At 52.1% G+C, this 24,001-nt stretch overlaps 2 protein-coding genes across 2 annotated transcripts in view; one reads left to right on the plus strand and one right to left on the minus strand.

The window, feature by feature from the left end:
* Window positions 1-948, plus strand: part of NME7 (NME/NM23 family member 7) — a 154,073-nt gene extending 153,125 nt beyond the window's left edge. Inside the window, exon 12 of the mRNA XM_066261087.1 lies at window positions 627-948. Within this exon, the coding sequence (XP_066117184.1) occupies window positions 627-659 (33 nt within the window). The 3' untranslated portion in view covers window positions 660-948. The remainder of the gene's footprint in view (window positions 1-626) is intronic.
* On the minus strand, window positions 726-24,001 carry ATP1B1 (ATPase Na+/K+ transporting subunit beta 1). Its single transcript, XM_066261090.1, has 6 exons — window positions 23,399-24,001; window positions 19,107-19,235; window positions 7,014-7,169; window positions 4,840-5,024; window positions 3,022-3,102; window positions 726-2,120 (listed from the first exon to the last, which is right to left on the minus strand). The coding sequence occupies exons 1-6, from the start codon at window positions 23,493-23,495 to the stop codon at window positions 1,857-1,859; spliced, it is 912 nt and encodes a 303-aa protein (XP_066117187.1). The 5' UTR covers window positions 23,496-24,001; the 3' UTR covers window positions 726-1,856.

Raw genomic sequence — 24,001 nt, forward strand, 5'->3', positions numbered from 1 at the left:
GTCACCCGGAAGAGAAATACCCTCTTCCAAGAGCAAAATTCCCACACTGAGAGGTGGTCCACCTCCCTCCAAAGGAGCTTCCCAGGCCAGCCAGCCTGCAGGCAGACAGGACCTGCTGGAGCTAGGGCTTCAGCGTCTGTGCGGGAGGTTTCACTTGCAGAAATGTGATGCCCCAGTTTTGTGTGGGCATCTCCCATGTTGGCTAAGTGACACCAAGTCTTCAGCTGTTATACCTGATGCTTCTCAAAAGCCCTTTCGTCCTTTGCACATGGCCAAGGACGGACTTGGGCCAAACCTCGCACCAAAAAAGCAAGGTCTGAACCTTCTTAATTTACCAAACCTCAAGCCTAACCTTCTTTTTTTAACTGAACTACTAACAACTTGTGCCTTTTTTTTTTTTAAACAAACGTATCTTGTGGAACACCAGCAGGAACCAGAAGTTTGTTTTCTAAACAAGGTGAAATAGCACCATGAAACACTTCTGAATTTTCTATCTTCTCGCTGATTCTCCGCTTCCTGTTAACCTACCTGTGTCCTGGTGTCTGGTCCCGACAGCTCGCAGCCTCTGTCAGGTGGACAGGGCCAAACTCCACGTGAATTATAATGAAACCATATCTGTCTTTCAGGTTCAGTATTTCTTTAAGATCCTGGATAATTAGCAGCGTAGACGATAAAGGAGCCACCACACCAGGGGCACTGAGACACAAGCGAACCACACACATGAGGAATGTGTTCATTCTTTTATTGTCCGTTGTTTTAGCCTGACTGAATACAACATCAACAAGAGCACTGGACTCCTGGCAGTATTACAGATGTTAGAACATGGGTTTGCACTGTAGACAACATGTAACACCAGTCTATGGGGTACTGCATTGCTTTTTATAAAGTCCAAAATAAAGATTTATTTTTCAAACAAGTGACTTTGGTTTTAGTTCATACATTACACTTTTTCTGGCAGAAAAAAATAAAATTGTACAACTGCATAAATATAAAATTCTTCCACCATGAAAATGGCTAAAACATTCATGAAGACACAGCACCAGCACGTGATGCCTCCAGAGGAAGGGAGAGGAGAGGAGCAGGGGGCAAAGCGAACCAGGCGGGACCACAGGCCGCGGGGGCGACGCGTACCGGAGGGCACGGGGAGAGGCAACCGGACAGCATTCGACACCAAGCACAACACAACCCATCCCCTGTCTGTGTCTCTGTGGTGCCACCCCAATCCAAAGGGCAGTTCCCCCATGACAGCCCCCTCCCCACCCCCAGGAAAAAAGAAAGACCTAACACCACAGGAAAAAGACTATGGAGTGTGTTAAAAATGCTTGTTGATGGGTCATTATCTTTGAGAGAGCCAGCCCCCCACCGCCCCCGCCCCGCCCCCCAGAAAACTACCATGCCAGTTTTATTCCCGTTGCATATTTACACCTTGGACAGCAAACCTTGCTCACATAAAGTAGAAAACAAGAGACGATAAAACATGGCTTGAAAAATGACCAGAGTGTGTGTGCACCTGTAGGACTGTACACTGAAGAAAACACACGAGGCAGCAATACTCAGGGGCCAGAAACACCGCGCACTACGACTCAGTTATGGAATCATAATTTACAGTAAAAATGGGCACGTCCCCAGGCTCAATTTGTAGTTTTTCTCTTGTCATTTACAGTAGAATAAATATTTTGTTGCTATTGCTACACTTGAAATTTACATTCTAACCTATTAAATGCGGAAAGCTAGTGTAAAGCATATAGAGTAAGTGTAGGTCCCATACGTATGACAGTTTGTTCAAGACTAGTAGGTTTTTTGTATCTTTTTTTTTAACTCTTTAAATGGCTAGTGGGAAAGATCTGTGCTTGTGATCAGCTCTTAACTTCAATTTTCAGATCAAAGCGTCCCTGAAAGCGGTCTTTATCACTGTAACCAATGTTATCACCGTGCGCCTTACACTCGACGCGGACCTCGGTGTCCAGGGTGAGGTTGGTGAACTGCACGGCCAGCAGCGGCTGCAGGTACTGGGGATGCAGCAGCTTGCCGTAGTAGGGGTAGTACTGCAGCGGGAAGCCGGCAAAGCCGCCCAGGCCGAAGTACTCCACGCTCCCGACCTTGTCCTTGTCCTCGTCTCGCTAGGAACCAGAGGAGATGAGGCGTGAGGGGTTTGTGTCCTGGACCACGACGTGTTCTCACATAGGGACAAGCCCCTCCGTCCCACAGTGCGGTCTGCGGGCCACCCCGACCCACCCGGCTCCCGCCGGTCCCCAAAGTAGCTGACCCTTCGCCCCAGAGGTCACTGAGACCGATCTGACACAGAGCAGGCAGCCGTCCTTAGACTGACTCTGCCTTGAGAAACGGCCACACGCAGGGCCTGTTCTTGCTGAGCACAGGGAAACAGACAAGGGTCAGCAAGTCCCCTCCGGGCCAACCCGGCCTCCTGGAAAACGGCCAGTCCGGGATGAGCTTCCGGTGCCGTCACCGCCAAAGGCGGAGCAAGCTGCCTGGCGTTTCCCTGTGCTCACCCTTCCTGGTGGCAGTGTGCCACAGGGCAGTCTGGGGAACAGGTCCCTTTACTCTGTCCTCTGTCCAAACAGTCCACCAGATATCTAGTGTTTGAGTTAAAGGGAACACATGCTGATTGTGACCCTTAATACTGTTTAAAGAAAAACCAGAAACATTTTTTTATGTGAAGTTACCAATTTAAAAATAAATGTCCCTAACTCCTCACCATAGGCCACAGAAGCACCTGTGTGGGCTATTCACGTACTCTCAGTTCTGTAAAGCGACAGTCCCCTGGATTAGATGCAGACAGTTCCGGTTTCTAGTCTGGGGGAGACACTGACAGATTCATTCCTGCTACATTTCTTTCCGTTGAGAGGTTTCACCTTGGAGAGTTACAACTGGTTTGATGGAGACTAGCTCCTCGTAGCAATAGTTCTTGTCGCCCATGTTAAGTTCTGCCTCTAACTAAGGACAGCCTCCCCCCGTCTCCCCGCACCCCTCCCACCCCCAGTAGCCCCCAGGCCTCCTCACCTTGCCGATGCACTGGACAGGCAGGACATAGGGGCTGTACTTCAACAATGGAGCACCATTCACAGTATCGTTCTTGGGAGGCTAAAAATAAAACCACGTTTGTAAGTCTGTAAATAACTTTTTTAATTTTTGAAAAATAAAACGAGTCTGTAGCCCAAACACGTCCATGGGTCATGGTAAGTGGACCGAAACAACCACACACTTGGGGAGGGCAGAACAAACGTGTGCCCAACGGGCACAGAGAAGGTCGTGGGATTGTTGAAACACAAGTGCCCGGGTTTTGTGGTCACCACAGTGAAGCTACAACGCAGCCCAGTGCTGAATGGAACCGCTCCTGGGCACCCATTACATGCTTTTCTGAGGGACACTGAAAACGCCCCCCAGAAACCCCACCCCATTTGGTAACGTGAACAGCTGGTTGGCATTTCTGTGCTCGTGACACTTAGGTCCAGAGCCACGAGTGAATGAGTGACGTCCAGTGCACTGCGCCCCCCCACAGCACACCCTCCCCAACCAGGCTCTTCCCTTTCTGTCCGCATTCAGTGCGGTGCCCTTGCAGGCATTCCTGACAGTGACGTCCAGTCTGCACACAGGGGGCACTGCCCTAATGGATGGCCTGAGAAGGGGTCACTCCACTGAAGGACCCAGAGGACACTATGAACATGACTCGGTGGTGAAAACAGCCAGACCCTTCCCTCCCTTAAATCCCAGCTCAGAGCCACCGTGGGAGGAGAGTGACGAACATCCCGAAAGTGGGGGAGACGGCCACGTGCTTGCGCCCAGCACCGCCCTGTGCGCCGGGATGTGAGAGGCTGCACACACACAGACTGCAATCGGGCAACGGGGACAGTCCCCAGTCAGCACACACATGATCCTGGTACTGCTCTTTTAGAGCAGAGAGTAATTCTCTAGATCTGACTCTCTTGGGACGTCCCCTCAATCATTAATGCACCTTCAAAAACATGAAGACACAACTGGTGAACAAAAGAGCCAGATTCCAGGACGGCTCTGAGTTTTGTTCCTGTAACTCAGTGCCTGGTGATCAGCCCTCGCCAGGACGACACCGCAGTCTTCAGGGCAATGCCCCATGGGTGCAGAGGGGCCTCTGCTGGGGCAGTTCATGCTGAAGGGGACCCTGCACTATCCACTCACGAGCTCAAGGAGAGAATAAAACATAACTAGTTTTATAAAAGCAAGGACACCACCGGTACGTTCTTCCTCCTTGTAAAGAATTACTAGGGCCCAGCAGTGAGCCCAGGCAGCCCACTGCTGACCTCCAGTGATGTCTGCCCACTGGGAGTCGCTATATGGCCATAGGCCAACAGCGGGGTTACCGACGTTCAACTAAGATCGCATTCGACTTCTTATTTTGCAAGGAAATCTCCATTCAGGGAGGAAAGAAAAAAAATTTTTTTTTCAGATGACCAGTTAATTAAAAAAAAAAATGCTCTGGGCCTCCCATGGGCCCATAGCCAGTATGTGACTATCTGTGTAGGTAGCTTGTAAATCTAAAAATAAATACCTTTTCCTATTTTTACTCTTAAAGCGTTCACTTTATACAAACCATCCCGTGGATACTGAGTCCAGGGATGGAGAACAGGGTCAGCGAGCTCGCTGCAGAACTGGGCGCTGCCCCTTGATCCCGCCCGCTTGGGAAGGGGAGGCCAGCTGACAGCCAGCCGCCCGGACCCCCTGCCGGGCTCCAGTCCTCACCGAGGGAGGTCAGAGCCCCCAGTCTGGGCTCACACCAATGAAGGGCCCCCCCACCCCCGAGTGCGCACAGCTCGCCTGAAGTCTGTCATTTGAAATGCCACTTGCCTTTGGCCGGAAGCTCACGATGCGGTTGAGCTTGATGATGACACAGGGCTTGCCATAATTGTAGCCAAATTTGTCGTCATTTAGGCCAGAGCAGTTTCCCAGCCATTCAAGCTTGAACCTGCAGGCTTTGCGCTGGCCCGCGTCGCTGTCCAAGGGGCCTCGGTCTTTGTAATCGCTCGGCACACCTGAGAACGCAAACACATGTTCACACCGTTCCCTGCGACCCCTCAGGATCATCAAGGACAGATGGACAGTGCAGCTCTGCGCAGCCACATCTCGTCTCGTCTCAGCACTGAGAGTGTGAACAGGTGTCTCACCAAAAGCCACCGCAGTGCCTAACCCCCAACCAGAGCGCCGTGTTGCGTGGCAATCGGCACGTACATCTGGTCCCTGGCAGTATTTCTCGTCCTTGAATAATGGATGGCTTGGCTGCTGGGAAGACTGAACGCCTTCAAGGGAACGGGATCCCCTGTCTTGAGAGGCATCCCTTTCTTGAGTCCACACAGCGTAGCCCTGCGCTGCTGGGATGTTATGATTAGGACACATCCGGATCAATACTTTGCGGAACTGCAAGATTCTAAAGAATTTCCTGGGGTTATGTCTCCAATTAGTAGGTTAAACAGTAACGAGGGCAAGACTGGATGTTTTCTTTTTCAACCACCATTCAAGGTTTTTTAACATTTTTCTCTGGGATCTGAGCTTTTGCCTTCCAAAGCTGTAAGTTCTTTTTTTTTTTTTAACAGGGACAGAGAGACGGATAGACAGGAACGGAGAGAGATGAGAGGCGTCAATCATCAGTTTTTTGTTGCGACACCTTAGTTGTTCATTGATTGCTTTCTCATATGTGCCTTGACAGCAAGCCTTCAGCAGACCAAGTAACTCCTTGCTCGAGCCAGCGACCTTGGGTCCAAGCTGGTGAGCTTATTTTTTGCTCAAGCCAGATAAGCCCGCGCTCAAGCTGGCGACCTTGGGGTCCCGAACCTGGGTCCTCCACATCCCAGTCCAACGCTCTATCCACTGCGCCACCGCCTGGTCAGGCCAAAGCTGTAAGTTCTTATAAGCATTTGTTCAACTGGGAAACCTCACTGTAGCATTTTTTAAAAATTATCATTCCTCAACACACCCAGAGAAAGACTATAAGAAATATAGCATTCAAATACCAAACATCTCGCAGACTAGTGAGGCATATAAAATTTATGTACTTTCAAGTTCACCAGTTACTTTCCTGCCAACAGTCAAGTGCCTCAATCCAATCTGTCGGCCCTTTTCATTACAATAAAGATGAAAACCCTCCTCTAGATTCTAATGAGAAAACCTTAGTGAAACGTTTCTTTTCAATGAAATCTTTTTAAAATGATTCCCAAGGCAGTTCAGCCCACACTGTGACTGAGGAACAATCTGCCACATCAAGAAGTGGGACCAGCAAATAGCTAAATGGAGTCAGGGCCAGTGCCACCCAGTCACTCAGAGGGTATCCTGTCATGGTGGGAAGTGGCGGGGCGGTCGCAGACGGGCAGGCCGAAGGGCCGCTATGGGGACACAGGCAGGGGAGAGGCAGACATCCTGACATGCACGCAACTGTGCTTGTCAACAGCGGTGGCCACCAGGGCACCAGGAGCAGAAGTGCGGTCTCAGAGCTTGAGGGGGGGAGGGGGGAGCAGGAGTGTCTAGTTTTTTAAAGTCAGACGTCTTTCAAATGCAGTAACAGTAACACTCAGGACTAGACATTGTTTCTTCCACTGCCTGCAAGCCTAAACCGAAAAAGTTTTCCTGCTTTAAAAAAAAAAAAATAGTGTCCTCTCGATGGCTAGAGTTCGATCTTTGAATTATTTCAGGAGTATCATTCAATGATTAAGTAACAAATAGAAACGGGAAATGTGAATTAAGCAACCACAAACATCCAAATTAAGTCTACGTGGCCCTGGCTGGCTGGGTAGTTCTGTTGGTTAGAAGGTCCTCCTGATACGCCAAGGTTGCAGGTTCCATCCCCGGTCAGGGCACGTACAAGAATCAACCAATGAATACATAATCAACCAATGAATACATAAATTAAGTAGAAGAGCAAACATCCAGGTTTCTCCCCGGGCCCCCTTTTCACTCTCTAAATAAATCAAATAATTTTTAAATAATGAAAAAAAAAAAACAAACCAAAAAACAAAACTGAGCCTACTTACTGCCACAATCCTCAAAAGCCATGTCATCCTTCTGGACTGAGTCCTTGTACTTATCCAGAAACCTCAGGATGTTCCGCACGTACACCTCATAGCTATTGGGATCGCTGGGACGAAATGAGATCTCGGTCTTCTGGATCTGAGGAACCGGTGTTAATCCTAGACCAGGCAGAGTTAGAGAGACAAAGTCATTAGCGGGAAGGAAGCCCACAAGAATCCCAAAGCCGACTCTCCCCGTACAAAACATCCTGTGCTCATCCCGTGTGGCTAAAAAGGAGGTGTCGGATTCGTGATGTTGAGCAATCGCTCCTCTGGGATTCAGATTCGAGGACCTATGACTATGTCTTAATGTCATCGTCCTCTCTTATATTTCATGTTCCCAGACGCATGGCATGATAGGCGTTATCTCCGTTTTATGAATGGAAACACTTCCCACACAGAGAGGTTAAGTGCCTAGACCAAGGTCACAGAGGAGGCGGCGGAACCAGAATTCCGGCCCACAGTCCCTTGTGCACACCTTCGGAACCTGCCCGGCCAGCTCTTGGGCCGCACAAGACCTTCCCGCCCTCCCTCGGGTCAGCCCCGGTTGCTCTGGGCCTCCTCTCTGCCAGTGAATCCAGGCCTCTCCAAACCCTGCCAGACTCAGAACTTCTCCAGAGAGGTGACTCTGCATCTTCTAACCTGATCGGGAGGACTCAGGGATGTACAAGGCACCTGCTTTCCAAAAGGAAGTGGTTATTACTGAGTAAAATTCAAAGTATGTGTACCTTGGAGTTTCCACTCTTAAACCAGTTTTTTAGATCCTTTAATTTCCAGAAGACTCTGCCATCACAAGACTTCCTAGACAGATGTTTGGACCACAGTCCCCGGCCCTGTCCAGGGACAGTGGGGAGGAGAGGCCGACCCGATGGCATTCTGGCCCAGGATGCCAGCCAGATAAAACACAAGATACCGCATCACGTTTGACCTTCAGCTAAACCACAAGTAATTTTTAGATAGCTTTGTCCTACGTATGATGGGGGACATGTACTGCACAGATTACATGAGACCCACACATAAAATAAAAAAATCACCTGTGATTTAGCTTCAGTTCAAATGTCATTGGACATCCTGTATTTTATCTGCTGACCTGCCCGGAGCTCAGCAGCACATTCTCCTGGGTGCCCACGCAGACACGAAGAGGGGACACAACGCGACAGGAGCCGAGTACAGCAAGCACGCAGCCGCCGCCCGCCTGTGGGGGCTGAGACTGGCACCTGCAGGGCTGGGCCTAGTGACCACGGGGGGGCTCTGGGCTTCAGAGGGCACGGCCGGGCTGCCCCCACGCTACTGGCTCCCAGAGGTATGAGGGTCTGGGGCCAGGCAGAGGGTGGCCCAAGACAAGCAACTGGAGGAGTGACATTAAGGATCACTTCAAAAGGCTGGCTAGGACCCGAGGAATTCCGGGACAGGGCTGTCGGTGGTGACGGAGGGAGGGGAAGGGGGGAAGTGAGCAGAACTCATAAAAAAAATCAGTTAAAAATAAACAAAGGTTACTACAATTAAAACGTTTTTTAAAATGCCCCCAAACCACAGAAAAATGTATGACTAAAGGCATGTAAATGCATCCTGAACAATCCTTCTCTGCATTAAATTAGGAAAACTGGCACTGTGATCACTCACAGCTCGAAGAGGCCAGGTACCGACCAAGATGAAAAGCAAAAGCAGCACAGGTGAGGAGCCTGCACTGGACCAGGACTAGGACTAGGACCAGGACCAGGACCAGGACCGCAGGCTGGGGCCTGGGGCGGGTGGGCAGATGGGCCCCACCCGCTGATGCGGGGAAGACCTGGCAGGGAAGGGCATGACTGGTTTGCGTTGTAACAGACACTGGAGTCAAGGTGACCTGCCCAGACCTGCAGGAGATGCAGAGGCGGCCAGCAGTATAACAGCACTGAGGAGGTGGGGGGTTCTCCTCGGAGAGAACGCAGCCTTGAGGGGCATCCACAGGGTCCCTGGGACGGCCAGGGCGCAGGCGCCGCACAACTCCAACAGACGCCTTAGAGCCTGCCAGGCAGGAGGTTTGCCAAAACCCGTTCCAGGGTGGGGACCGAAATGAGTGATGAGGTCTGTGTACACAGGGTTGGACAGTGTCGCCCAGCCTGGGAGAGGGAGGGCCGGAGAGGGGTGGGCAGAGAGAGGGTGACGACGAGAGTGGCTGTCAGAAACCAAGGACCGGTCTTACCGAATCTTCAGGAATGGGGGGGTGGAAGGGAACCTGGGCAGCTGACACAAGGGACCTCAGTGTGATCAGTAACCACCACGCCATCCGTGGTCCACCAACAGACTGGATGACATAGCAAAAAACAAAACAAAATGCTAACAAAAATGTCAGTGAGCCTGGTGTGAGATCTGGGGAGTCTCACCCAACAAGTTAAAGAGAAAAGTGAATCCAGAAGATCACGTGGAGAGTCAACCTGGTAGGACCTAAAATGCAAGGTGAGTGTCAAACGTGCCTGTGTCCTCTCCGGCTCCTGGCTGCTCAAGGTTCCATCTCCGTGGTAACCCATCTCTCTGATTCTCCCAGAGGGGGGAGGGGCAGAGTGTATCTCATTCTCCCCTGATGCCAAGGCCAGGGTCGCCTCTAAGAGAGCAGGTGACACGTGCAAGAGCCCAAAGCACCAGCTGCCGTCCCTCAGCGCTCTGGGCTTTCACCACTGACGGTGGATGCTGGTCAAGTGCATTCCTCACACGCCCAGAGCTCCGGTTAGAGCTAAGTCCATGCCCATCCAGAGACTTAATCAGCCTTTCTGATTAGCAAGCACCTGCTGTTAATCATCTCGGAGCTGACTTATGCAAATAGTTATCATTACATGCAGAACAGTACAAAATGGTACCCACGGTGCAGAAAAGAAAACTAGCCTCATGTGTCTCAACACAGAGCAAAGAAACAATGAAATCAGTAGTGGAACCACACCGATCACCACTCAAAGCCTGAAACCCTCAGGAAGTGTTCTCATGCTCTGAGCCCAGTCAAGCCCATATGCTACAACGTGGAGAGAAATGCAGACGGAACATTCCTGAAGCGCCGGAAACTGGCCGCTTCTGCAGCCAAGGTTTCCCCGGTCATCTCTGAAGGGCCCAAGAAGGCATAACTCACACAAGCCCTAGTGACCATCCTTCTCGGAAAACCCACTTTCGATTGGAATGTTTCCAAAAAAGCAGCAGAAATAGTTAAGGTTTAGGTCATGCAATCTGCTCTCTCTGCATGCTTGCCTATGGAGCGCGCGCGCGCGCGCACACACACACACACACACACACACACACACACAGGCAGCCACCGCGCTTCCCAGTGTGGCTACTGCCCCTTTGGTGTGCTCTCCTCCCTCATGTTTCCGGAAAGTCTCCCCAGGACCCGCTCTCTCGGCCGCCTGTCTCTTTGTCCAGAACCTGCTGGCCGGAGGATTCCCTTCCTGGAAGCTCTGAGGTCCATGCCCTGGGCCAGCCTGTTCTGGAGAACCTCACCATTTGTAAACCAAGTCCTCTTCTCCAAAGCAGCTTCTCTCAAGCAATTAAATACTTTCAAGGAGCAGACGAAAGGCCCTTGACCTGACATCTACATCCTTAAAACCATCTATTTGTCACTATCCGACTAACGGGAAGCAGAGCCAGGTAAGGACGGGGGCTGGGTTTGGCAACCCCGGGAATACTAAGCCCACACACGAATTCTCCAGCTGGGGCACCCTCTGAGGGCTGGTGGGGATCCCACCCTGCTGCCTGGGGCTTCTCCACTGTCCCCTCCCCAGACTGATGGCCTGCGCCCATCCCCTCTCTGCCATGCCCGCTCCTTAAGGTGTCGGTCATAACTGTTGTCAAGGATGAACTCTGTCCGCAGTGGTAACTCCCCGAGGCCAAACACCACAGGACACCCAGTCACTGGCGTGTGGCTTCAAATGGTATTCCTGGAAACAGAGCTAACCTGTGGCTGCCCCCATCTCTCGAACTCGAGCTGACATGAACCATGGTGAACCCCATGGGGCTGTGCAAATGGGACCGTGTGCCTTAAATTACACATTATCGCTCAATCAAGTCCCCTGAAAGGACAGAAATAATAACTAGGACATGGACATTTTAATATCTGTTTCTTAACACCATGTCAACTTTACATTAGATTAGAAACCTTTGGCTCTGCACATGCTTTTTAGAGTTACACTCGGCTTCGCTTGGTCCCCAACTCTGGAGAAACAAAGGCAACTCTCCACCTGGGGCTTCAGTGGGCGAAGTCAGAGAGAAATGCTGTTCCCTAAGGAAGAAGCATTTTGTTTCCAGTTAGGTTTATACAATGTAGAAAGCTCAGAATTTCTCAGTCTGGAGTATTTCAAGGGGACGCAGCCCCTTTACCCTTGTAACCTTCACTTGCATGACACCAAAGCACAGAGGTATGTGCCGGTCACCAAACCTGCTGGACCCAGTGCACTTGGGTCTGAACAACAGGGGTCTGAACTGTGTCGCTCCACTTGTATGTGGACTTTTTTCAGTATATTGGAAAATCTCTCTGAGGTCTGTAACAATTTGAAAAAATTCCCAGACGAACTATGTAGCCTAAAAATATGTATTTTCTTAAAAAAAAAACAACCCTTTGAGCAGTACGAACATTCATATATGTCTGTGCCTCCTGACCATTCAGAGTACAATCATAACAAAAACTTTTATTTTAAAAATGTGTAAGGCAATATTTAAAAAAAGGCAAATGTATGTTCTTCTTGTTTCCATAAATTGATTACCAAACTGGAACTGGAACTAATTTCATTTTTTGAAAAAGTACTCACTCCCGGGGGTCAGAGAGCATGAAGAAAACTCACTACTCGGATTATTAAGGAAAAGTTAGGTACATCATGAATACATAAAATCCATCTATGTATTTCCTCTGATGATTTTAAAGTTTTTTTTTGTTTGTTTGTTTTGTATTTTTCTGAAGCTGGAAACGGGGAGAGACAGTCAGACAGACTCCCGCATGCGCCCGACCAGGATCCACCCGGCACGCCCACCAGGGGTGACGCTCTGCCCCTCCGGGGCGTCGCTCTGCCGCGACCAGAGCCACTCTAGCGCCTGGGGCAGAGGCCAAGGAGCCATCCCTAGCGCCCGGGCCATCTTTGCTCCAATGGAACCTTGGCTGTGGGAGGGGAAGAGAGAGACAGAGAGGAAGGGGGGGGGGGGGTGTGGAGAAGCAAATGGGTGCTTCTCCTATGTGCCCTGGCCGGGAATCAAACCCGGGTCCCCCGCATGCCAGGCCAACGCTCTACCGCTGAGCCAACCGGCCAGGGCCTTCCTCTGATGATTTTAATAATATCTCTTTCCTAGCCCCTGTATTGTAAGACTACAGTATACAGCACACATACAAAACGTGTGTCAATCAACTGCGTTAATGGTGGAGCTCTCTGCCCACAGTGGCTATCAGCAAGTCAGTTCTGGGGGAGTCAAAAGTTCTAAGTGTATTTTCAATTGCACAGGGGGGTCAGTACCCTTAACCTCTGTGTCATTCAAGGTTCAAGTGTACCCAAATAATTTACCTCATTTTCCACAGAAACCTTCAGGAAGGGATCCATGTGACCACCAAGGGCACAGGAAGCTGGAAAACATTCATCAGTGTAGCCACGTACACGGTACACGCACATCATCTCTCTCCTGTATATTTTGAGTTCAAAAGTAATTTCCAATAAAAGAAAGGTATAGTTTACACACACACACTTACCTACGTACATATACACATAATCACACACATGCACTCATACATGTATTGTGCACATGTGTACACATACATGTACATACACACGCAGAGTTTCTCCCTTTAAGTGAGTTTTAATTTCGCCCTGGCCGGATGCTCAGTGGATCAATTCTCTACCTGGCGTGCCAGAGGTCATAGGCTCCACTGCCGGTCAGGGCACATAAAACAACCAATGAGCGCACTACTAAATGGAACTAAGTGAAACGAGTTGATGTCTCTCTCTCTCTCTCTCTCTCTCTCTCTCTCAAAGCCATGAAAATTTTTTTTAAAAATTTAAGGGTTTTAATTTTTATCTTGCCTTTGCAAGATCTATCAATTTACCTGGCAGAACACAGGGAGGGCCCAGGAGAAGAGAGGCGCCTCTGGGCTCTCTGGAAACTGGCAGCCTGTACCCCACCTCCTGCCTCGGGCTCAGCTGTGACAGGGAATAGGGATCTACCGGATTCTATGCCCCACTTCCAGGCAGGCCCCCTCGCCTGCTCCAGAGTCCAGAGAATCTGCTCTTTGAAAAGTCCTTGGACAGATGACTTGCTGGACTTTCTCTGTGACCTGTCTGGAAGTTCACCAGCCCCCAGCGGACAGAAACTCTTCCTCCTGTCTAAGCTCAAGGCCACATGTGCTGGTCAAGGGCCAGCAAAACACCCCCCCCCCCCATCACATACTTTCTGGGCATCTATGTTCACTCTCAGGTGAGCAGAGAATTATTTCCTGCAGGAAATCTATCCTAAAAGCACGTGTTAATTTCATAAGACCTCAGCCTCATCTTTGGTGCTTCGTGCAGCCCATCCATCGTGTCTGTTCCCAATAAAAGTATGACTTTTATTGTGACAGGAAATATAAACAAAGGGGCAAATCCCAGTGTTCTGCATTAACCAGGCGTTTCCGTTCAAGGCCAACCTGGACAACAAGCAGTGTGTTTGTCTTGCCTGGATACAAAACAGAACATTAGCTAAGGGACCGACGGCCTGAAATAAGACACTGCTTTACACCTGATATGTGGTGATGTCTATTCATGTGTGCGTGTGAGAAAAGGTGCATTTTTGTGTCTGGGAGCCATCAGAGAATACTTCCCTGTTCCCCTTCATCCCGTCTGCGTCAGAGGGGCCTTCAGTCACGGTCACGAGAGGACTGGGGTGAAGGCGCTGAGGCCCCCAACATGAGCAGCCACCCCTGGAAATGGGGGCCCGAGGCCGGTGCCCTCCCGTGAGCGCAGCAGAAGAGTTATAAATGAAGCTTCATGGATTCAGCCCTTTCCCACCCTCCCTCCCCTCCCCCGTGGGACCGTCTGTCACCTGACCCTGTTTCTCAGCGCTCTCTGCTCAGCTGACTCATCTAACAGGAGCACAAGGAGCAAGGCCCATTTTTTCTGTGGCTCCAAGAACATTTTATAAAGTTAACTGCCAGGCTTCCCATGCACCTGAGTCGTATCCTTGTCTTGGGCAGAGATGAGGCAGCAGCAACACAGGCTGGGGTCCCCCAGGGGCAAGAACTGGAGTGTACCCACCTAAACGCTTTCCCTGAGTCTGGGCAGCAAGTTCTGCGAACCCTGCTGCCCCCAGCGCCAGCCCACCCACAGCCTCGGGCTCAGAGGACCACCCAGAGATAAGAGGAGGGGACTTAAGGCTCCGTGTATTTACCCTGTCTGCTCACAAATCACAGATTGGTGCAACCTCATCGAAACGGCAGAAAACACCTTCTTGGTGCTTCGAAAAAAAACAAGTCCTCCAAAGTACAATGATCAGATGGTTCCAATTCCTCCTTTGAAATTTAAGTGAAAGACAGTCACCTGTGATATAATTTGGGGGCGGAGGAATTCTGAGATTGATGTAAGGATGTCTCAAAAATTTCACTCCTGCTGAGATTTGAGCTGTTCTGCTTGGAACCCTAATGGGTTTTAAGACAAGCTGTTTTCTGACCATCAAGAGAACATCGAGCCTGACCAGGCAGTGGCTCAGTGGATAGAGTGTCGGACTAGAATGCGGAGGACGCAGGTTCGAGACCCTGAGGTCGCCAGCTTGAGTGCGGGCTCATCTGGCTTGAGCAAAAAGCTCACCAGCTTGGACCCAAGGTCGCTGGCTCGAGCAAAGGGTTACTAGGTCTGCTGAAGGCCCATGGTCAAGGCACATATGAGAAAGCAATCAATGGACAACTAAGGTGTTGTAACGAAAAACTGATGATTGATGCTTCTCATCTCTCTGTTCCTGGCTATCTGTCCTATCCCTCTCTCTGACTCTCTCTGTCCCTGTAAAAAAAAAAAAAAAAAAGACATCGAGGCTGCTGGAGGTGCCCCCATGTGGTCCACTGGCTTCGCCACCTCCTCTCCCGTGCCGATTCTCGATTCTCATTACTGTCACAGCAAAAACATGGCTCTTTTCAAACAATTTCCTCCCACACCAACCCATCTGTCCTTCAAAGCAAAACAAAAGCCGCCCACAACCTTATGAGGAAGGAAGGACAAGCGTGCACATTCATACCTGCTCAGCAGGAAGTGCGGCAGCTGGGATCTCCCCGGGACCCACCAAGTTACACACACTGACCTTCGTTCTTTCCACTGCTGCCCAGTAAGCCGGGGGTGGAAGGGCAGGTGGCAAGGAGCCCGCAGTCAAGCCAGGGACAGGACCTGGTGAGCGTGAGCTGGGCACGCACGTGTGATCCCGGTCCCTGTCCAGAGCCCACAGCAGTCTGGAGTGAGAGGGGACACTGCTGACCACTGTAAGGACACCCCTCTCCTTAGAGGGTCTGCCCAGGAGAAAGGGCTCGGCAGGGGCCAAAACCCACGAGCGTCAGCATTCTAAAGAGGATTACGGAACATATACAGTGTCATTTAAATTTACATTAAAAAGTTTTTTTTAAAACGTGTTTCCTAACCCAACTTCTCCCAAACACTTTTCATGAAAAGCCAAGATCCTGTTAACGTCATGAGACTGTAAGTGGACAAAGCCTCTCTGCTGCTTCACCCCGAGCTCACAGCCTGGAACACTGACCTCGGCATCCGAGGGGAGAAGACAGACGTGGCTGTAATAGCCACCACGCTTGCCACTCAAGAGCACTACTCTCTTTACATATACTAATCATCTCACTGAATCCTCCCGGGACATTATTCCCATTTTACAGATGAGCAAACTGAGGCTTAGTGAGGTTAAGCGGTGCATGGGATGGTGGGGACCGTGTCCAGCTCTGAAGGCCCCACCACCTTCCTTCTCAGAACTACACGCTGAGCGCACATGTAATGGCTCAGGAGTGCAGGGCCGCTTTGATTCAGGATGGGCTATGTGGAATCGCCAACAGGCACCCACTCTGACCCACAAGAGCAGCACATGCCTGTTTCAACCTAGTGTCTCAGCAGAGGCCCTGGCCTTGGACCTCCCCGGCCGGGTGGGCAGGTCTGTCCCTATATTCCACAAAAACAGGACCCTGTGAGGAGTGTCACGGGCACCTGCAGCCACCATCACTCAGAAAACGGCCTGTGTCGTCCATTTTTTTCCTTAAATTTCCCTTTCATTTCATAATTTAGTCCTGAGACAGTCGCTTAGCCTGTCAGCTAACCCAGCATTAGAGACAGGCAGACCCAAATGCCGCCCACGGCTGCCTGACTTGGCCACATTCACATGCATCACTGCAGAGATCTAATTACAGCTGCGCAAAGGGCGGTCACAGCCCAGTTCGGCCTGGTTTGCTCTGGAGCCTCAGACTCGTCAATAATGGCACAAGGAAGTCCTTCCATCTTCAAACCCTGTGCCAAGTCTGCCCCACTCACCAGGTTCATTTGACTTAAAAATGTTCCCCTTTATCTGTCATGAAACTCAGGCTCAGAGAGACTAAGCCGAAGCCCAGAACGGCCAGGTCTCCTCCTCTGCACCCGTTCAGTCTGCAGCCAGAGGGAGCTGTCGCTGCGGAGCAGACAGGCTCTGAATTATGCCAAGACCAGGGACCACTTCTGGCCCCTTGAGCACATGTGGGCCAGGGACTGTCCCCAGGCGGCATGTCGGACATACGGGGCTCTGCTGACCCAGCCGCTGCCCGCTCCCAGGCCATCATGCTTTGCACATGAACGTCACATCCTCTGGAAAGGCGACAGATAAAAGGGGGGGTTGGCCAAGGGATGGGCAGGCAAGGGGATGAAGAAACAGAAAGACAGAGGAGTGACAGAGAGCCCAGGTGGCAGGTTGGGGAGGATGAGACTAGTGACTCAGACCCAAGGACAGGAGCGCATATTTCCAAGATGAGCCACAGGCATTCCTCTGGACAGGCGACTCCAACCTCCGCAAGGACACTAAATATAGGCACCGAGACCGTCTTTTAGGAAGGGGCTGGAAGGAGGCAGGGAGGGTGTCGGGAGGGCCCAGCACCTCAGCCATAGGCTCCCAGCAAGGTCACCTGCAAGGTCCCCACTGAGAAGGCCCAGCACTTCCGCTGTTTCCCTGAGAGGAAAATTTCCCTTTCTGATGGAAACCAAAAGGGAATTTTAAATTTTATTAAGGGCTGACTCCCCAAAGTTTATACAGTCAAGAACCACTTTTTTTTCAATTTTTCCATTGATGTGAGAGAGAAGAGGGAGGGAGGGAGGGAGGGAGGGAGGGAGGGAGGGAGGGAGAGAGGGAGGAAGAAGCATCAATTCATTTCCCTTAGCTGTTCTGTTTAAGTTGTGTGTCATGGCTGCTTCTTGTATGCACCCTGACCAGGGACTGAACCCGTGACCTCGGTCAGTGCACTGGGATGGAGCTTTATCCACTGACCAACCCAGCCAAGGCCAAATGGACCATTTTTTAAATGTGGGAAATGAAACAAAATGCTTGACTTTCTGGTCAACTGTGGCTTTAAGTGTTAAGAGTTATAATAAAACAGCATCATGATGGAAAAATAGCAAAAAAATCAAGGTCTATGCACATTTAAATTAGGATTCCTAATGCTGATGTGAGAACTGTAACAGAAAAGGACATAGGGGAGACAGCCCACGCTTTTCTGCCACAAAGACCCGTGGGCAGTGTTTCCTAGGTCTCCCCGTGGGCCCTGGAACCCTTCCCCCACCCCCATCTCCCACAGACCCCCTTCCCTGGGACACGGTGGCTGGAAACTGGGGGTCGGACAGCAGGTCAGATGTAAGTCATTTTATATACTTACATGCTTTCTCTCTGCACTTCCAACATCTCCTACCTAAACCTAAATGTGCCTGGAAATATTTGGGGTTTTTCTTTCAGCAGAGACCATTTGACTCGGGGCTAAAAAGCAGCATTTGTCACCCCCATGTTCAGAAAGCCTTTCTCCCGAGAGAGCCCCCCCCCTTCCACAGAGGTGGACACAGCGAGCCTGTGACGGGCAGCCATGCACAATCGAGACTGCCCGGTGCCCGAAGACAGCCTCAGGCCTGTCGCCTCAATACAGCTGTTCCTCAGCAGCTGCCCAGGGAAACTGGAGAGGGGACACGTCATTGCCACCCTTCCCTCCCCCCCACCCCCCACCTCGGCCCAAGGTCATTTATAACAACAGAACTCGGAAGTTATGCAACATTTCCTCTCCCTAGATCTAGGTCCTCCTGACAGTGACTTTTAAGAGGCAGAGAGTACAGTCACATTTGGTGGTTGTGCCGCTGTCCTAACCTGCCGGCACTGGGCGTGACAGCCGGGGCCTTCCTGGGCCTAGGTGACTGGTGCAGACATGCTCTACAGACAGTGCAGGCTGCTCGGCGCTGACCCGATGGGACCCAGATCACAGCTGGGCTCCCGTGCGGCACCCTGCCTGCTCCAGGACCCTTGTGAGCCCATGTCTGCAGAGCTAAACGAAGACAAGATACAAAGTGGGCCCACAGAGCCAGTAAATAAGCCTCACGAAACAGGGTGGAAACGCTGGGAACTGAAGGGGTGCTTTGTTCACGGTCAAACTACAAATCACCAGCAGGTGAGAGAACGGCCCCCCGACACCCACCTCCTCTCCCTGCGCAGAAGAAGTTCACCTTGACACACAGGAGCCAAAGTAGTATTTTTTTCTTTAAAGGGTTTTTCTGAGTCACAGGCCCCCCTCAAGAAAGTGACAAAGTTGTGTGAGAGCTGGAAAGGCCCTAGATTGATCCCAGACAACCTGTGGGCATCCGGGACACGGGGACCGCGGCCATCACTGGGGTTCCCACAGCTGGTGACAGGCAGGCTGAGGGGGGGCGGGGGGACAGCGCTGAGACAATGACACGTCTGCAGCCCCAGAGGCCCTGCTTGCGACGTGGGCGGGGGACAGGACTACCCAGGCCTGTGCACCATTTCCGGAAGAGTTCTGTCTTGACCAGACAGGGATACTCACAGCCCCTCGGGAAGGGACTGAACTTCTGCACATTCCCAAGTTACCTGGCGGGGCCACTCGGTCCTGATAGGTGGGCTTAACCTCGCTGATGGTGAGCAGCATCACCTGGATGGTTCCGATGAAGATGCCGGCCAGGCAGCCGTAAAATATCACGTAGAACAGAAGGATCTTAACTGCAAGGAGAGGAAACAGAACAAAGGGCTGTGATGTGGTCATGTGCTGAGGACGTGAGTGGGATCTTCCCAGAGACGGAGAGGTGGACTTCCCTCCTGGCCTCCGCTGCACCCTGTGTCTTCACAGCTCCCTCTCCAACACTGGTCAGCACCGCTGACAGGGCAGTCAAGATGGGGGAAGGGCAGCCTTCCATTGCAGGGCGCGCTCGGGGCTGGTTCAAGGTAAGAGGGATGTTAGTTAGGCTAGAACTAAGATTCTTTATAGGAAATCTCTTTATCCCCTAAATTTACGAATGTGTTCACCGAAGGTCAACAAAACCCAGGGCTGTTTGCATACTTGCACAACGCACTGCAGATGGCAGCCTGTCCCTGCAGAGACAGGGACCTTCATCTGCTTGGCTGGCTCAGCCTTTGACACTTACTTCCCTCTCACAACTCAGCCTCTGCTGCCGCTCCAAACACTCAGACGCTGTGACAAGCCAGGCGTGCCCAGGACCCTGGGCAGGCTCTCCTGCTCGTCCCTGTCACCTTTCCTTTGGTACTGGTCACTAAGCACCCAAGGGGAAAAAATGCTCTAGTAAAACTGGTGAGCACATGTTTATTTCATCTTCCGACTGGACCCACAATAATGACTGATGAAGGAGCTACGTTTTTACCCCACAGCGTAGCAGAGGCTGAGGTAGTTAAAAGAGCAAAAAAGCAAAGAACCAAGGAGCCCAGAGACTGCCTGAGCTATCAGTTACCAGTTTATTAGGGATTACCTCCCAGATTAGCTGCACAGTAACAGGCTGTACCAGGCACGGCTGGCTGCCCGGTGCCAGCCCAACAACTCAACACGGCTGCACAGCGGGGCAGCCTTGGTGACATCTAGAAATGTCCAGGTCTCGTACATTAGGAGCTGGGGTCCTTGGGCAAAAGCTACAGACTGTGTTAGTGAAAAAGTAAATGAGGAGGGGGGGCCAGGGGAGGGACGGGTGTGCAGGGTAGAGGGCAAGTCACCAGGTCTCCATCCCTTTCAAAGCTCAACTTTCCTATCAGCAATTCGTCAGGCCAGAGCATTGTTCCAACAAGCAGAACACACATGAAAACCACACCAGAACAATGATTTATAATCCCTTTCAGAGACAGGGAAAATAATGCGAAGGCTGCGGCACCCAGAACCCTGGCCGCCCACCTCCACCCCTGCCTCCCGGTGGGACAAGGGTTAAGCGCTCTCCCTAGCTCGTATCCAGGCAGCCGGCAGCCCAGCAAATGGCAAGGCTGTGACGTCAAAGAGATCTGGAAAATTTTTCCAGCAACTGCTCCTGAGAGGTGCACGAGCTGGTGCCACAGGGTCAGAGAACCGTGGTAACCTTTCTTGCTGCCATCCCCCCACCTCCTCTGGTGCCCCCAGCTGAACCGCACACCAGTGTTTCCGGAGCCCAGAGCAATTCTGTGCTCACCTCCCCCACCCCCGCCCTCCCACTCCAGGTGCCTGATGCTAACAGTGTAAGGTGGCACGTAATGGAGGCTGCAGTTTAAAACACAGAGACAGCCACGGAAAAACATGCCACTTGCCAAGCACACTGATTACATTTAAGATGGGGCCTTGCCAGCCTGTGCAACCCTGGGCCCTGAGAGAAGGGAGGGATTCCCCGCTTTTGCGGTGAGGTGGTGGCTTAGCAAAAGGCGCCCAGGTACTGAGGTCAGCTCCTGCGGGTGGAGGGGAGCGAGCAGGCCTGGGGGCTGCTCTAAGAGAAGAGCCTTGGGGGGAGGCGCACAGGGGGCAAGCTTAAGAAGCGTGTCTTCCCTTTTAGGCAGTTTTTCTTCCATTGATAAAATTGCAAGCAGCATAGAGGTTTTCCCACTGGGGGGTGTGGGAGGGGGAGTGGACCCTTCAAAAGGGTCCCAGGCAGAAGGAAACAGGGCACCTGGGCCAGCAGCAAACATTAAACCAATACCTGTGAACACAACAGAGGTGGGCGGCACAGGTGACCTGCGTACCAGTGCCTGCTCTGCAGTTGAGTCGCAGGTGATCTGCGTGCAGTGATTTCCCCAGACAGTCTAGGTGAGGCTCCTGCGCCCATCTTGTGAAAATCTACCTGGAGGCAAGACTGAGCCTAGGGCCACCTGCCCAAGCCCCATGGGCACTGTGCTGGGAACGTAGCCTTTTCCCCTTCGGCTCAGCAACTGCCGCCATCTCCTCTGCCTACTAGAGGTGCCATCCCTTCTCCCAACGCCACAAAGGGGCAGACAAACCACGCAACACAAAACCTGGGTTTCTGGCCCAGCACCTGCCCCATGGAAAACGAAGAACAGAAGAGACAGTCACATCAGCCTCAAAGTCCACTATGTAAACTGGACGGCCTGGTGTGGACCCTGAGACACAAACCTTAACACTTTCTGTCACACGGAGGTGCCACCCTGTTAAATGTCGGTGTAAAGAACAAGTAGTTCCATACAGCCTTACCCTCTAGAGCAAATATTGCTCTGCAGCTGGAACGAGGAAAGAAATATATTTTACGAGAGAGGTAAGGACACTGAAGGTCCCATTTCGCAATATGCCTGGCTGGAGTCAATGTGGCCTAGGCCCACGCTGAGGCAGGGGTCAGGCCAGCAGAGAAGGAGGTCTGACCGACTGGGAGAAGGGGACCCATTCTGCAGTGCACCCCCACCCTAACCCTCAGGTCTCCCACAAATTAGCAGGAGTTGCTAAAACATGGCCTGAGGCCGACAGTTGTTCTCTGCACACACCCTGCCTGTCTCAGGCTTCCCACTGCGCGTGAATAAAACAAGGAGGAACTATGGCAGACACCCCACAGATGAACAGACGCGCCCCCCCCATAAAATAAAACGTAAAATACAAGCTAAGAGCCATCATTGTAAGGAGCTACACACAGCATGGCTCAAGGATATCTATGCTTCCCAGTAATACCTTGGTGTGAGGTTTCACCTTGACTAACCTTGAAGAGTGATGCATTATTAACCCTTCCCTTTTCAATCAAGAGGGGCCCACACCACAGGCTGCGGTTCGGGTTTCTTTTTTTTTTTTTCCCCTTCCCTTTACAAATATCATATATTCTGGCTTCTTCCATTTCAAAATGTCAGCCAAGCACTATTTCCCTGACTCATTCTGCTGATGTCCACAGACGCTCCCAATCAGCAACCGGCCCCAGCCCCTCTCCAGGGCTCCCTCAGTGATTGCAGTGGTGGTGCAGGTGGTGCCCATGATGATGGTGATGATATTAGAGGAGGAGGGGGCGGTGATGCAAGCCGGGGGCGTCCCCTCCCTCCCCCTCCCTGCAGTCACGACTCACAGATTTGCCTACAACTCTGCCCTTCAAACTGACCTTTAAAAAAACATGTCACCATCCAGGTGTATGGAGGCAGAAAACAAGTAAGGTGTCTAATTTTCAATGGGGGGAGGGGGCTGTATCCAGCCACGCAACAGGCTGCCCAAAATCTCAGACCTGCTCCTTCCTGCCTTTGTGCCACTTATTTCTTAGACAAGCCCTTCGTCGTGATCAACCCAAGCTATGGATTCAGCCTCTCCGTGTAGACATGGAAATCAACCACTTTGCCATTATCTTGGGCCATGGCTCAGAAACGGAGTCCTGACATGGAGCTCCCCGGGCCGTGTCGGGGCTGTGAGGACTCCAGGAGAGGTCACGGGGGACTCTGGACATAGCGATGAAATACTGCAGTGGGGATGCATTTCCCCCGCCCCTCGCCTCCTGGGGGTTCATAATTAGCCTAGAAGGTGCTATAACACGCAACCTCGCCCACATTAGGTCCGATTACTCTCACGAGGTTGTCTCATCCTCAAATCTCGTTTTTTGGGAGGGAGGGGGTGTCTTTTTTTTTTTTTTAAAGGACCTGAGCCATGACCATCGGGAAAGACACATCTTGTTTCCCAGTGCCTGACCATTCCCAGCAGGGAAGGGCTCCAGCGACGCTCAAATAGACCGCAGATGACCAACACAGCCTGTTATAATATACAGAACCCTCTGCCTGGCGGGCGCCGACCCCGGGGACTCCGCATTCCGCACAGGGTGATAAGCCAGTCGGCCGGCGCGACCTCCCCACCCTCGTCAGCGCGTGAGCGCGGAGGGGTCTGCAGAGCCCGCGCAGGGGATGCGCCGCTGCGACAGTTAATGGGAGAGAACTGCGGGGCCCATACTTACACCAACTGCCACCGGTCCTGCCCAAAAACTCCTTTTTCTCCGAGTTCCAGATGAATTTCTTCCAGCTGCCCTCCTCCTTGGCTTTTCCGCGGGCCATGGTGGCGGGTCAGCAACTGCCCCGGGTCCTGCGGGTGGTGACTGCGGCGTGCGCCCTTGGTCGTCTCCGGCAGCCGCTCAGCGTTCCGGCCTGGATCTGCGCAGGCTGCAACCGCCGCTGCCGCTGCGGCGCTCCGAGTGCCAGACGCGCGCCGGCAGAGCAGGAGCAGGCGTGGAGGAGGGGGAGGCAGCAGGGGGCGGAGGGAGGGACCGCGCGCGCTGGGCGGCTCCGAGCCCCGCACCTATTGGTGGGCACCCGGCCGCTCGCGGGCTCTCTTTGGTCCGCCACGCGCTCCTCTTGCCCTTGGGGTCCCAGGGCTCCGCGCACCCGCAGCTGCCACTCCTGCCACTCCTGGGCACGCGTGCTCGGCCCCCGCCTCCTATGACCTCTGCAGAAACCGCCGAGGCAGGAGAAAGTCAGGGGGAAGGACAGACACACGGACTACGGACTGCGGACTGCACACAGCAACTCCAACCACGAGCCCGGGAATTGGCGGAAGGCGCACG

This window comes from Saccopteryx bilineata, chromosome 2 (assembly GCF_036850765.1).
Source record: "Saccopteryx bilineata isolate mSacBil1 chromosome 2, mSacBil1_pri_phased_curated, whole genome shotgun sequence".
Classification (NCBI taxonomy): domain Eukaryota; kingdom Metazoa; phylum Chordata; class Mammalia; order Chiroptera; family Emballonuridae; genus Saccopteryx; species Saccopteryx bilineata.

What these genes read in the sequence shown, in the direction of transcription:
- ATP1B1 (XM_066261090.1), bottom strand. Translation starts at nt 23,495, where the DNA reads ATGGCCCGCGGAAAAGCCAAGGAGGAGGGCAGCTGGAAGAAATTCATC. An exon ending in GGCTTTTGAGGATTGTGGCA is followed by an intron (nt 5,025 to 7,013) that starts GTAAGTAGGCTC and finishes TTGCGTTCTCAG; the next exon opens with GTGTGCCGAGCGATTACAAA. An exon ending in TCGTGAGCTTCCGGCCAAAG is followed by an intron (nt 3,103 to 4,839) that starts GCAAGTGGCATT and finishes TTTTATTTTTAG; the next exon opens with CCTCCCAAGAACGATACTGT.